The sequence below is a fragment of the Haemorhous mexicanus genome, chromosome 1 (genome assembly GCF_027477595.1).
Source record: "Haemorhous mexicanus isolate bHaeMex1 chromosome 1, bHaeMex1.pri, whole genome shotgun sequence".
NCBI classification, from domain to species: domain Eukaryota; kingdom Metazoa; phylum Chordata; class Aves; order Passeriformes; family Fringillidae; genus Haemorhous; species Haemorhous mexicanus.
In genome coordinates this window covers 58,870,299-58,884,563 of record NC_082341.1, presented here as the reverse complement: position 1 = coordinate 58,884,563, position 14,265 = coordinate 58,870,299, and the positions used below count along the sequence as shown (strand labels likewise).

At 37.5% G+C, this 14,265-nt stretch overlaps 1 protein-coding gene across 13 annotated transcripts in view; it reads left to right on the top strand.

The window, feature by feature from the left end:
* Window positions 1–14,265, top strand: part of CLASP2 (cytoplasmic linker associated protein 2) — a 147,602-nt gene that overhangs the window by 55,006 nt on the left and 78,331 nt on the right. For all 13 annotated transcript variants that reach the window (XM_059850525.1, XM_059850502.1, XM_059850469.1 and 10 more), the window contains one exon: window positions 2,831–2,977. In XM_059850525.1, coding sequence (XP_059706508.1) covers window positions 2,831–2,977 — 147 coding nt within the window. The remainder of the gene's footprint in view (window positions 1–2,830; window positions 2,978–14,265) is intronic.

Here is a 14,265-nt window from a genome sequence, read left to right as displayed (position 1 = left end):
TATGAGTTTTTCCTTCTTATGTTTATTTAAAAAATAAACAAATCCAGAACAAAAGAGGCTCAGCTGCATTATCACTTCAGCATTAATAGAATTCAAACAGATCCTTTTCAGCCATTAATTTTACTTGCTTATGGTACTGTGCTGTTATTTTGGAGCACTTCAAGTAACTGCACAGCAATTTTTAATGTATTTTAACATAAACCATGAAAAGTCTAGTTAAGAACACCAATGTATCAGTGGCTTAAGTCAGTTCTGTGTATCTTAAAAAAAATAGGCATTTATTTTAAAAAGATGAGTTTTATGTGGACTGAAAAACTGTATAAAACTATTTCGTAGTGTAGATTTTTAGTACAGTGTTAACAATTGTTAAAATGTATGAAAAAAAATTTTTTATCTAGGCAAAGTAATTTGACAGTATTACCAAGAACATTATTTAATGTATCCTCTAATATACACAGCACGTCAGTAGGTCGAAATATTCGCTTTTGCATTTTGGGGTTGAGCAGTAACTTCTAAAATTAACCATCTTTGATACTCCTTCATAATGAATTGTTTGGTAAAAATAAAATTATTTTATCTGAGTCACTGGTTCCCAAAGTACACAGTTGTTTGGGGTTGTCTAGATTTTTCTTGATTAGGAGATTTTGCATAAATGAGCAAATGCTTAGTTTCTGTTTTTAGGATTGTATTGCAGATAACTTTATTGTTGCAAAGGCTTGTGTAATATTTGCATATCAGTGCAGCATTGTAGAGCTGTTGGGTAGTAGCATGAAAGTCTTGCCTGTTTCTTCATCAGATTTGAAAGTGCAACGACAGCACCATTTTTATTTGCAAAGCCTGTTTTCACTTTTAGTCTGTTTTCATGATTCCATACTCACGTGTCAGTGTTGATCTGATCATGCTGTTCAAAAATATGCAAGATATTTCTAATTTAAAATTACCTGTAATGCTGCAGGTATCCTAGGTATTAACACTTGCCATTTACCCTTCTGTGACAGTGTTTAAGTCATTTCACTTAATCTGGCCTTTGTGGTAGTGGTTTTCCTTGCTCGAATTCTTGATGTCTGGTTCTATTTAAGATAGTGAGAGTAAAAGCATCGGGAATCAAAATGTATTCTGGCTCAGCCCGTATGCTGAGCGGGAGTGCTGTTTCCATGGCAACACACAGGACAGTGAGGGGGAAGGCTGATGCCTTTTCCTCCCATTCGGAGAGTTTACAGATCCAAACAATTACTCTTAGCAAGATTCACTTAAAAATCAGTGTTTATAGGAGAGGAGCAAGTAACGTTAATGCAAATCGGTAATACGCATCCATATTGTTCTTGTGATGGTTTGTTTCTTTGATCGTGGAGATTCATTAGTGCAAAACACAGCTTTTGGCAAATGCTAGAAAAATGTGCTAACTATAGCAGCAGTGATCTTGGACACGTTAAATGCAGGGTGTTCTGACGTTGGATGGTGCTGCCAGTGCTGCTGGACAAAACCTTGCTATACCCTTTAATGTAAGCTGCCTTCCTCTGGGAGGCTACATTGTTAAATATAGTTGACATTTCCCTGGGAGCAAGTTCTGAATTAGCAAAGGGTAAACAGTTAACCATTCCAGAGATAATGAAGTTTTGCAATGATTTCTTTTTTATTTTTTACAAATGGAAGGTTTTAGAGAAGGTAATATGCTAAATTGGTCTTTCATTACTGTAGTGCAGCTGTGTCTCAGCCTCGCCCATTTTATTTATTATAGGAACCATAGGCTGGATGTTTTCTGTGCTCAAGCTTATAGATAAATCCTTCTTCCCTAAGTGGGTGGGGAAAACATTATGTTCTGCTGTTGGAATATGTTGGGGTTCTTTTAAGCACAGTATTTTGAATTGAGACTGTTTAGTCACTAGGCATGAATTTCTTTCATGATTAAAAATACACAAACCTGAAATTATAGGAAAGAGGAGTGCAAGCCCTCTTTCTGAATATTGTCTGCCTGTCTAATTTTTTAAACGAAGGATTGGAATAGTGGCAAATACCATGTGTGGGAATGAATTTATTTGCATGGAGAATTTTCACCTTTTCCTCTGGCGTTGGCTCCCAGAAGATGATGTCACCTTGCAGCTCATTGGCTGTGCAGCACCTAGTGCAGGGAAGGGAGAGAAAGATGCCGGCACAAATCTCAGCGGTGGATCTAGGGTGTTTGCGAGCAGATTTTGATAGAATCTTTGATTAGTATTAAGAATTTACCGCATGTGGCCATGTGAGGTGCTGGGTCCGTCCTAGGGTGAGGGGATTGAACCAGCTATCAGAGGAATGAGGCGGCTGATCTGCAAGAGGATCTGTGATTGTAAGTTGAAAAATCTGGGTGGAAGGAAGGAGACAGGGAGTGCTAGTTAGACACATTGTGGGAGGATGTGTAGCAGAAAATGCATGCATGAGTGAAAGAAGGAAAAGGAGAAGCATTTTTCTTCAGTAGACTGGAATGATAAAAATTATATTAAGGGCTTTCCTTTTGGGAAAATATTAAGAAATTATTTAAAAAATGCAGTCTGTGCAAAGATATTTTTCCTTTGTGGGAGTGGATGTGTAGGATTCATTTTTTTATGTTCAGTTCTACTGTGTTAATTATGAAGCTAAAATTATATTTTATAAGAACGTGAAATGTGGAAAATGCTGTTTATCTCCCATTGTCATTTTATTCCTAGATCAGAGACAGGACAAACTTATAAATACTTGTTTTTATTTATGCATTTTGTGAATTTCTGTGAAATGTGAAGGAAAATAGTTTGTTAGGAAATGAAAATACACCCATTCTAATAGCTCTATTTTTATTTAACATTTCTTTTTCTAGACAAAAGCTTTGATGATGAAGAGTCAGTGGATGGAAATAGGCCATCATCAGCTGCTTCAGCCTTCAAGGTTCCGGCACCTAAAAAGCCAGGAAATCCTCCAAACAGTGCAAGAAAGCCAGGATCAGCTGGTGGGCCTAAGGTTGGAGGTAATGTAAAGCTATTCAGATTCTAATCACTGTTCCCAGAAACCTTGCCAGAGAGGCACAAAACAGAACTTTGGAAGGTGATGTTTAATTCATGACTGCAGTATTTTTGCAGAGCCGAGAACAGTAAGGGACCCTGTTTTATGTAATTATTCATCTGTAAAGGTGTGTGCATGTCTGTTTTTGTGAGTCTACACTGAGCTTATACAGGTCTCTCATATTATAAATAAAATTAATGTCTGGAGATAGCATTTATATTGCTGAAAGGAAAAATATACATATATATATGCATATATATTTTTATATATATATATAGGTGTCTCTGCTGGAATCCACACTGCACTTATTGTGTGTGTGTGTGTGTGTGTGTATATATATATATATATATATATGTAAAATTCTGGATAAGGTCTGTGTAGATTAAATCTTTACTGTAGGAATGCACTGCTTCACATGGCTAGAAAGGATTAGCCATCACCCAGAGCCCTCATCAGAGGTGTATGTTACATCTGGATGACTTTTATTATTATTCTTTTAACTGTCAGTATTGTGAGATTGGTTGTGAAAGATAAAAAATGAGGGCCAAAACCCTTGGCAGGATTTTTTTTCACGGTGTAGCTTTAAAGATGTGTATGAGGAATGCTTAGTAATTATGATCTTAGAACAGGGAAATCCGCATTTTTTTAGGGCGGGGGTAGTCTAACAAAAGCAACTGTTTACTGTTAAAGAAGTGGCTGCTTTTTGGATGGTTCATGTACACATTAAAAAAAAATACATAATTCTGTGGAAATACACCATACTTTCAGGTACAGGGTTTTTATGAATAAGTGAGGGGGTTTTAGTAAGGGGTTTTTGTAAGAGTTATTTTTCTGTGTTCCTATTCATGTAATCTCATATGTCATCTGCAAAGCAAATAGAAAATTTGAAAGAAAATATGCATGGCAAATAAGCTGCTTTAAGTATTTTCACATTATTAAGATACAGCTGATGTTTTGAAAATTTATTGGTTTTCAATAGTGGTCTTAAGAATTCCTAATAATTTGAAAAGATTTCCTTAGGGCTGTATCAACACTGTCATAGTGTAACTGAGAGTTGATAGGAACATATATAAGAATAGTATCAGAAAATACTACCTAGAAGACTCCATAAAGGAAATTATCTCATTGATATTTATTATTGTTGTTATTATTGCACATAGCAAGTGTTATAAATGAGTAAATATAAACCAATAACTAATTATAATGTAATCTCTTTAACCTGAAGCATGGTGTTTTTTGCATGCAAGACTCATGTACATAGTACCAGAACTGAATGCTTAGGATTTGTCTTTATTTCAGTATGGGCTTTTAATAATATTTTACTAAATATAGATGGGTTTTAATGGTTTTTTTTTACATGTAAGCTTTCACTTTACATGCTCTGCAGTGAAAACATGGAGAAACAAGGTGAAGGGAGATAAGAACAGAATAACCACTCACTGATTTTTCAGTTTATCTGAAAATACAGTAGTAAAGCAGAATAAAACCCCAAAAATTAGTACACTGTTTATTCTTTTTTTCCTATATTGCCAAACTTTAAAGAAATTAAAATTAAGCATGCCAAAACCAGAGTACTTTGGTCATTCCTTGCTTTGTACCATCTCCTTTCAACTGAGGAAAATATTGGGGTGTGTTTACATACCCATCTATTTCCCTTCTTTTTTCATTCTGTAGGGTGTCTGTAGTCAGAATTTTAATACAGCATTTACAAATCCTGTGCATCTCCTGGCCTAATCAAGAACATTAGTGTAGTTGCCAAATGTATTTCTTTAACGATAATGTCATAGTCTCTTCCAGAAGTGAGGAGTTTCCTGTAATAATCTTCATATGAACAATGACACTAGGTCAGACAAGAGGCCTGGGCAGCCCACTGTCCCATCTGACAGTGGTCAGAAATGACTGCTAGAAGAGTACAAGAGTAGGAGAAGTGTCTAGAGGCACACTGTCATGATGGGACAAAATGCTGGTTTTAGAAAGCTTTATTCCACAGAGAACCATGGTATTTGGAGAGCCCAGTTAGGGCATCCTATTCTGTTTATCCTAGAGACTTCCTGGATCTTTATCACTACAACAAAACCTTGATGCCCTTTCGCATCCAGTTTGTATAGGATCTACTTCACAGGTGCCTAAAAGACACCCGAGATTTTTCTCCAGCCTCAAAATTGCCATCGCCATGGAGTACATTTATAGTTCTGGAAGTTTTTTGCTCTTGCTGATGTAGTAAGAATCTGCTGTATCCTACAGTCCCAAATCCTTGTGCTCACCACTGCACTCCTAGTCAGTAGGCGTGCCATTTCTCGCCTTTTCCTCATAACACTGGATGGGTATTTCAGGCTTTCACTGCTCACCTCGTGCTTCTGCCACCTGTTGGTCCTGCTTGTCCCTTTTCTCTGACTCTCAAATATCCATTAATCCATATTTAGAAGTTGCAATTCAGCCTTGGAGGGAAAACTAGGAGCAGCTCCTTTAACTGTGTTGCTTTTTATTTCCCTTCCACAAAAATCTCCAAAGTCATGTAAGTGACCTGCAGTTGAAGCAAGTTTTTACTGCAGTTTCTCCTCTTCAGCCTTTTGTGACCAGGCAGAATTTAGTGCAGATAGAAATTGTGTTGAGCAAAGGCTGAGATTACTGCAACTTCCATTCATTTAAACTGCCTTTTATATTTTAAAGGATCCCTAAGATCCTTTTCATAGAATGTTGCTTGACAAAGGTGTATTTTCCTATGAGTTGTAGGTGGCAAAGTACAGTTTTTTTCCCTGGGTCCAGAAAGGGTTTGAGGCTATCCTGTCTTGAGGCTAAGAAAATTGAACTCCCTAGCCATGCCTCTAGCTTTCTTACCTGCTGACACCTGCTGAATTATACCTCAGATGCCTGTGTGCTTAGCTTTTCATTATATATGTCATGGAGATGGTTCTTAAGGAAGAAATGGGTAATTCCACCACTGCCCAGATATGCTATTCAAGTGAAAGGACACGTCTGATATTAAAAAAAAGAATTTCTCACTGTTTTGCGCATTTTCCTTTTAATGTAGAAAATGTACTTTGGTGGCACTGGAAGTGCAACATCATGGTCCAGGAAGGCAGGTAAAACAGGTCTTATATGAGCAATAGCAGTGTCCTATTCAGCCTGGAATTCTCTCTCTTTGTGCTGGGAATGACTGTGCCAGACATTTTCCTATTGGCAGTCGAGATGGGAAGGTTTTTAGAACTTGTGGATTTGCTGACAGGCATGATCAAGCCTGCTGAAGACAGCTTGCCAAAAAAGTACCAGATCAGGCAGCCACAGTGGTTTCCTGCCCTGGGAGTAAAGAATCCAGCAGGCTGTTTCTCCTCTGACTTTTCTGCTTGTAGATATTCAGACACTGATCTTCTTGTTAGTGATGAATGAGAAGTGATGGGTCTTCCACTTAATGGGACAGTGCTTTGTTTGGCATATTTCTTATTCCGTGGTCGATACACTTTGCCAAGTTAGACCTTTGCCAGCAAGCACACAGCTGATCTACTTAGTCCTGATACACTTGCTCTCGGCTCCTCATTCAGGTTGTAGAGCCTCTTGAAAATACCTCTTTGCTCTAAAGCCTTCTTATTACTGAGGATGTGCACTCTGTGTTCTGCCCTTGAAGAAATTTGATTCTCAGGGGCTTTTTCTTGGCAGTATGGCTCAAGCAGCTTTTTAATCATAAGGGACACCATAATTTACAGTAGAAAAGGGCTTGAGTTCATGTCAGCCAAATGAGCTATATTCCTCTCCCTGTGCTGTTCAAGATCTCTCATAGGTCTTTGGCAAGGTCTCTTGCAAATTTGAAAGTCCTGTTCCAAGTCTTCTAGGGAATTGCCTACTTGTATACCATTTGGAAGTTTTATATAAGCTAAGTGTTAGTAGGAAACCTCAGGCTGCCTTAACAAGATGTCTGGCATCCTCTCTTTTCCCAAAATGTCATTTTAGGTCAGTAGTCTTAAAAATGGATTAAATGTAGAAATGGTGATTCTTAAAGAGAGCCATGTGGCCTTTGGAAGAAATGCTTGATGTATGGTGTATTTTTATCTCTGTTCATTGTTTTTTTTTTTTTAATCTATTACATTGGTGGGCTGGCAATAGTATGTATTGGTTATTGTTTTATACTGACAACATTGTTACAATTTTTAATGTATCTAATGTGTCTGTAGAAAAGGAAAACCTGGTTGAACCAGGTGAACAGTTTGGCAATAGAAGGCTGTGAGCACTATAGTAACATCATACATGAAGGAGCTGTAGAAAGCTGTTCCCAGCTTTAGGAAAATTAAAGTTCAGTTTTTGTATCTGTCATTATGGTTTTTCCCCCTTCTCAATAAGACATACAGGTCTTTGTTGAAAAATATTAAAATGGTGCTTATTTGCTTTTTTGTCTTGATTTCCTTGCAGGAGACAGTCTGAAGCCTTTAGAGGCTTTAGTAGGATGAAATTTAAATAAAAAGGACCTGCATAAAACAAGTGTGAGACTGAAAGATAGGTGAAATCTCAGCCAGTTGAAGTTAACCTCATTAGAGCTAGGTGCTGTAGTTAGGAAACATTTGTGTTAGAAGGGCTTCAGTAATTGTGGAACTGTAAATACAAAAGGTTAGTGAATGGACTTGAAACAAGAACTCATGCTCACTGTATCGATTGTCTCCAGACTCAAGAGAGTTCTATGTTCACTTGTACAAAAACCAAAAGAATTCATAATAATCAATGCCCACAAGGTTTTTTTTTAAATTTTGAGTTCTGAAGTCCATGAATGTCTACTCTGTTACTCTTGTTAGCCCTCATTAAGTGATTTCCAAAGTGCTCTATTTGTTGTGTAAAATAAACTAGGCTTTTTTGGTTTTCCTTGTTCTGCCCTGACCGTTTGTATGATGTAAAGCTGCTCTGAGGTAATATTAGTCAGCAAAGCACTCCTGACATTCTGTGGCACTTTGTTTCCTATTTGATTTCCAGGTGGCAGTGAAATTCAAGGATTTTTCTTCAACATCCCAGCTAAAAAGTCTTTTTGTCATTCTGAGCACCCTTAGAGACTAGCCTTGGGTATCAGAGTCTGAATCAGAGAATTTGTTACAAAATGACTGTTTGCTTCCTCTTCCCCACAGTTAATGTCAATTAACTTCCATCCCATGAGATCCTTGCCTACAGAATTGCTGGGTTGCAATCTTACGGTCATGAACTGAAGCTATTTTAACCTTATACAGAGTTCAGGGAGGTAGGAGGACTTTCTGTGTTCTCTGAGAGTTACTGGATTTTGTTGTTTTTTATTCTCCTGAATGGTACTTGAGGTTAGGGATCCCTTCCATATGATCAGTCCTGTTCTCCTTGGACCATTGTAAATGGTTGTGCAATCACTGGAGTTTCTGTTGCTGTGGCAAATACCTTCCTTTGCAGCTTGCTTCAGCAGGGGCATTGAAAAATCCACCTTAGTAAAGAATCTGAATGAAAACAAACAAACATGGTAAATTATGAATATATATATATATATATATATATATATATATATATATATATATACACACCCCTATACATATACTTTCAGAAAATATGTGTCCATAACACTGTTCATTAGCCTCTCTGTTTTCTGTGTTACCCAAGTGATAGTTCATACTACCCTGTTTTTCACTAAATTTCTAGAAGTTTCAGTTAAATTGTAAGATTCATTATGTTGGTATAAGCATGATATTATATCAGACAATCTTTTCTCAAAAGGCTCATAGTTTGGAAGTCAGCTTGTAAATGGATAAAATAGAGAGAGAGTACCAGTGGAGCACAAATGAAGAGGTCTGGAGATAAAAACACACCACAAGATGCAGCCTTGTGACATCTCTGCCCGGGGTTCTGGTCCCAGACTGGCAATCATGGTTGTACCAGACAGTGATGAGAATAAGGAAGACGACCCAGCCCTTGTTTAGCTGCTGACACTGAGTAATGATTATTTGAAGCAATAGGAAGGGGAAGCAATTTGCTTATATTTTCATGTGGGTTAATCTAGAAGAAAAAAGAGGAAGGAGGGAGGAGGAAGATGGACTAAAATCAGCTGGCCCTGCCACTTGGAGTCCTTATGGACTTTGACTCTGTTGAAGAATAAGCAAAGACAACCATTCCAAAATGTTCCTGCATTGCTGCTTTGTGGAGTAGCAGGTGTGATTCCTCTTCATAGGGTGGTGTGTTGGTGTGTGGGAGAGGAGTCTTAAGAAACCTGTTTCATTTCTTTTGACAATGGTATATGCTTTCAAACAGAAAAGCAGGGAATGGAAATTATTTTTGTAATGGAAGTATTTGCACCAGTGTTGGAAATTATTTTTTGGAACGTATAAATTAAATTGTTTTTACAGTATAAGAGAAAAAACAACACTTCACAGTCAAGTTACCTTCATCTTCTGTCTTGCCCTAGTGAACTTCTAGAAGATGAAAATGTATTATCTAGAGCATGTGAAAATGGTAATTGTGTAGTTTGTGGTGATAGGTGGTGTGAATTGTTGTTAATAATGTGTCTGTTTAAATTGTTCCAGAATAGGGTACACAAATAGGCACTTAGAACAGTAATGAAAATTCTGTATTACTGAAACTATTACGTCACAGTGTCTCAAATCATTCTGTTTTGGCATCAGAATTACAGATGGTACAAATCAATTGTTTGTGTTCCTGCTTGTTCTCAGTAATTTCTGTAATGTAAAATAATTTGTGCAGTTTTCCCCATTCAAAAAAACTAGGATCAAATTAAAGTAAAATGTAAATAGGTTATTAGGAAGTTACATTAAAAACTGAAAATAAGACTAATGTTATCATATCCATAAAATTAGCATAACTTCCAAATTCACCTGTTGAAACTGAACAAATGGGCCAGGGTCACAAATGTATGTCCTTTTAATTATTTATGAAAAATGAGTGCCAGTAGAGAAAAGAAATACATGAGTGCTTTGAAAGATTACCATGGGAGCATGAACACTGTGCATGAGTTGAAAGAAGACTGCATGAGCTTCCAGTTGAGTAGAAACCAACATTAATCAATTTGAGAGAAGCCTAAAAAGTCAGACATCTCTGTTCTCACTGCTCGTGTCACTGCTTGTCTTCTTCCACATCCAGCTTTGGTCTTACCTAATGTGTGCTGTCTAAACTTTGTGCTAATTATAGCACTGTTATTTTCCTTGTTTTGTAATATTCTTATTTACTGTGTGCTTGGTAAATGTTTATTAATTGAATTGATCAACACAGCATATCTGTGAAGAGCTAGTATTATTAATCCTTTATACCTGTGAATCTGTGTACAAAGCAATTGAGGCTAAGCTTGTTGAAACTATGCATTCAGTGTTAAGAATCAGCTTCAGACATTACTGACTAAGTTTCTTTGAAGCATGTTATATTCAATACATAATTCCAAAGGAATTGGCGCACTCAAGAGCAGCTTCGAATTTTACTGTGTGCATGCTGGTGCTGTCATCTTCAGTCCACCTAAGAATTATTTTGTGCTTCCTCTTAGTACAGGAGTCCTGTATTTGTGCCTGATTAACAAGTCACACCTCAAGGCTTGAGATGTGCTATCCTAATAGTTGAAAATCTGGCACCACTTTCTTCCTTGTAAGTGCAGGTCACTCCTAATTTCTGCTTGTCCCTCGTGTTCCTGTTCTCTCATGGGGTGTATAATTGTATGGAGAGTTCTGCTTAGCATCTCAGCCCTCAGAGACAGCGCACTCATTTGTTGGGTAGAAACTTGTGTTCATGAGCAATGTCTCTGGCATGTAGGAGGAATGTTTCCATGGAACAGGCACAGTACAGGTGGGCTGTTTTGGGAAGTTCTTAACTGTGTCTGCCAAATTTCTAACATAGGCAGATAAAGTAAGGAATACAAGGTATTGTAAAGGTATTTCAAGATACTTTGCTGTTTTGTTCAGTTTATACTGCTGTTCCAGTTTGAATGACTTTCTGGGTGCCTCAGGGATGATGACTTCTGGCATTGGAGGAAGTGCGGTGGACAAGTCAGTACAGAGTGAATGTCAGTCACTGGGGCTGAACATGACAGAATTCATCTGTCAGTTTCCTTAAAGTGGGCTTTCTAGTGAATGCTTTTCTGTTCTGCTTAGTCACATGAATTGTTTTCTAAGCTGGTTAAAAACAACAGAAAGGTTTTGCCAGTGGAGATGCTGGGGGTGTGGAGAAAAAGGTTCATTTGGGTTTAGTATTGTATCTGATGATTTAAAAACATTTTTCTGAAATTCATTTCAAAAACTCTGGTGGCTTGTGTTGGAACAACTGAATGGGTTTGCTGATACGAGTTGTTTGCCTGGGTGTCTTTGTCAAAGGCAGTTCAGCTTCAGTCAGAGGCATTTTAGGCTAAGTTACTCAATCATGAACTGCAGTGGCCCGTGGAACTGTTGCAGGTTCCTTTTGCTGTTCTCTCACTCTCCTATTTCCCTATATGCAGGTAATAACTACCATAAAACAAATGTGTTGAGCAACCCAGTAAGTTAATCTCCCAATGAAGTTCTATTTGTTTCTCTGGTAGACGAGGTATGTGCTTGCAAAAGTTTATAACAGAGAGGTTTTAGAGAATGGGGAGTTACTTGTTTGCAGATGCAGTTGCTGTTCTCTCGGGAAAAGAACATAAGGCAGCTGAAATTCAGTTGATGAAAACTTCTGTCTAAGCTAGGATCTCTGCAGCTCTTCATAGTTTGGTCTTCCCCAAAGCTTTATTGGCAGAGTTGTGGCAATTAGCAGCATGATCTGTTTCTTAGCTTGTATAGCAAAGCCAGTAAGTGATGTCGACAGTACAAGTTACTTAAACTAACATAATTTTATCTAAGTTGGTCTAATTATATCCATCCTTGTAGGATTTACCAGTATAACTATCTGAAACTATGGTTCTTGTTCAAAAAATAGTCTTGTCTAATGTTAATCCAAGTGGTTTTTACTCAAGCAACTGCTGCTTCTTTGTTGCTCTCAAATGTTTTCCTAACCTAAGGCAAGCTGAAAGCATCTATATACTAAGTGACTGTCACTCACCTGAAGAGGAAAGAACACCTTCTTTGTGCTTCATACAGATACTTGAGGCTGAAGAATACTTATTTGCTAGTTTTATGGGAGGTTTTATATAGGTTTGTCACTTGAAGTTCACAGATCAGTTTTTCAAACATGGAAATAAGAACGTTTAGAATGTTAGAATCTGTTAATACATGATCTCTATGCACAGTACATCAGATAGCTTTAGATAACTCGGTAGTTTAAAACCTGAAGGGAATTTTCAAAACTTCTCAGTGTCTAGCCAATTTTCTCAACATTAGGTTCCTGTTTTACAGAACCAGACTTATGGAAAGATGCAATTCTAGACTATTTTTGTAATCTTATGATACCTGGAAAGATAAAGAGAGTCCTTACTGAGATACTGAGATTGAGATCAGTCTGTACAGGAGGGTACTATCACAGTCATTGCCTTAAAAGTCACCCTTGCCATCTCAGAGGTTCAGATCATGAAGCACTGGAAGTTCCTTCCCTGGCCCCCAACAGATACCACCTTAAAAGTAAATAAGGCCTGACCCAAGGATAAACAAGGAGATTTTGCAAAGACTGAGAGCTATGGAAGATTCAGGAAAAATCCCAGTTACAGAGACTAACAGACAACAGAATATACATTCAAAGAATTAAATATGACCTTTGTAACATCTGCCCACTATGGCTGGGAACAGAATGTGGTTATTATTGCAAGTATCATGCTGAAGAAACAATTAGGTTTTGTGTCTTCGTCATTGATAGGGTTGTTGTGATCTATTATTTATAGTTTGTGTGTGTGCACTGGCTTGTTTGTTTGTTAATCTTTGTTTGGTATCAGCAGTTAGATCCCCTCTGTGTCTTGTGAGAGAGGCTGTCCATTTCGCCATGTAGCTTCTGCAGTTGTCCTTCCTTGAGTTCATTTTGTTTAGGTATTGCTCTATTCCCCTCAGCCTATACTTAGACTTTCAGCAGCTGTACTTTTTTAAGCTGCCTGGGCTAATTTCCTTCCCTGTCTTCTCTAACTCATTTGTATCCTGAGTCAGCTGCTGGATTGTGCTGCCTTGGTGTTTGTATGGCCTCACAGTGAGGCGGACTAGGGAACTTGCTCAGTGAAACTATTCGTCTTGGCCAGTTTATTTTATTCTTGGTTTAGCCCCTCCCTTTGTGACTTAGTGCTGAGCTGTACCAGTGCTAGAATGAGAGAGGTCAGTAGGAGTGAGTGGGAGTTGCCAGTTAACCTATTATATGAAAAGCTGAGTAAGTACTTGAGCTTATCCTGGCCATTTATCCCACGCAGAGCTGAAGCTGCTGTCTGTTCCTAATTTGCAGCTGATTGTTGATTAACCTACAAAGCCAAAAGGGTAGCAGTAGTTTTTCCTTTCAGTCCAGAATTAACCGCATCTTTTGCTTCAGTCTCTGATTGATAGATAAGAAATTAAGCTTTTGAGTTAGCTGAGACAAAGGCATAACATTTTATTGTCTTTCAGAAAAAAAAAAGTACTCCCCATCATTTTACTGTAGGTATGTTCTTAAGTAAGATAATTATTGCCTACAGTTTGAGATTTCTGAGCGGTAAAAGACATCTGAGAAATAGTATCCCTTTCAGAGTTTACTGAAATGTTAAATTGTGATGCATGTTGTATCAGAAAGTAATTAAATTTTTTTAGGGAAACATTTTGAGGAAAGGATTTAGGAACAATAAGTGAAACAGTTTTAGAGTATTTGTTACTCCTAAGTTTCTATACCCTAAAATTCCCTTTTTTACAGGGAAATTTTTTGTTTGAAATTTTTGTCAAAAGACTTAGGAAAGTAGAAAAAAATTAATTTGATTGGTAAAGGCCTACTACCAAATACAAATGGAACAATTTTTTTTGTACTTTTAAGCCACCACTTTAGTACTTTATTCAACAGTTAGGCATACTTTGAATAAGCAGTTCTCTTTTGCAAAACAGGAATACAAGTCCAAAATCACATTCAGCATCTTTCTTTTTCCATATTGTTTTGTCATCCCATGATGTACAGATTTGTAGATAATACTGGGGAAAGCACCAGGGCAGTCAAGCAAGTGAACATTTCAAAGTTGTGATATATTGGAATTTTTTCATGTGTTTTAGTCTGAGGAGGAGTAGAACTCAACCACAGGAATTAACTCCTGGGTGAAAAAATTGATTTCACAAAAGGCTGGGTAATTCCCTTGCTTGCATGCAGTACCCTTTCTTGTGTTGAGTTATTCTCAGTGCTGAATTCAGCCTTATGACTGGAATAAAC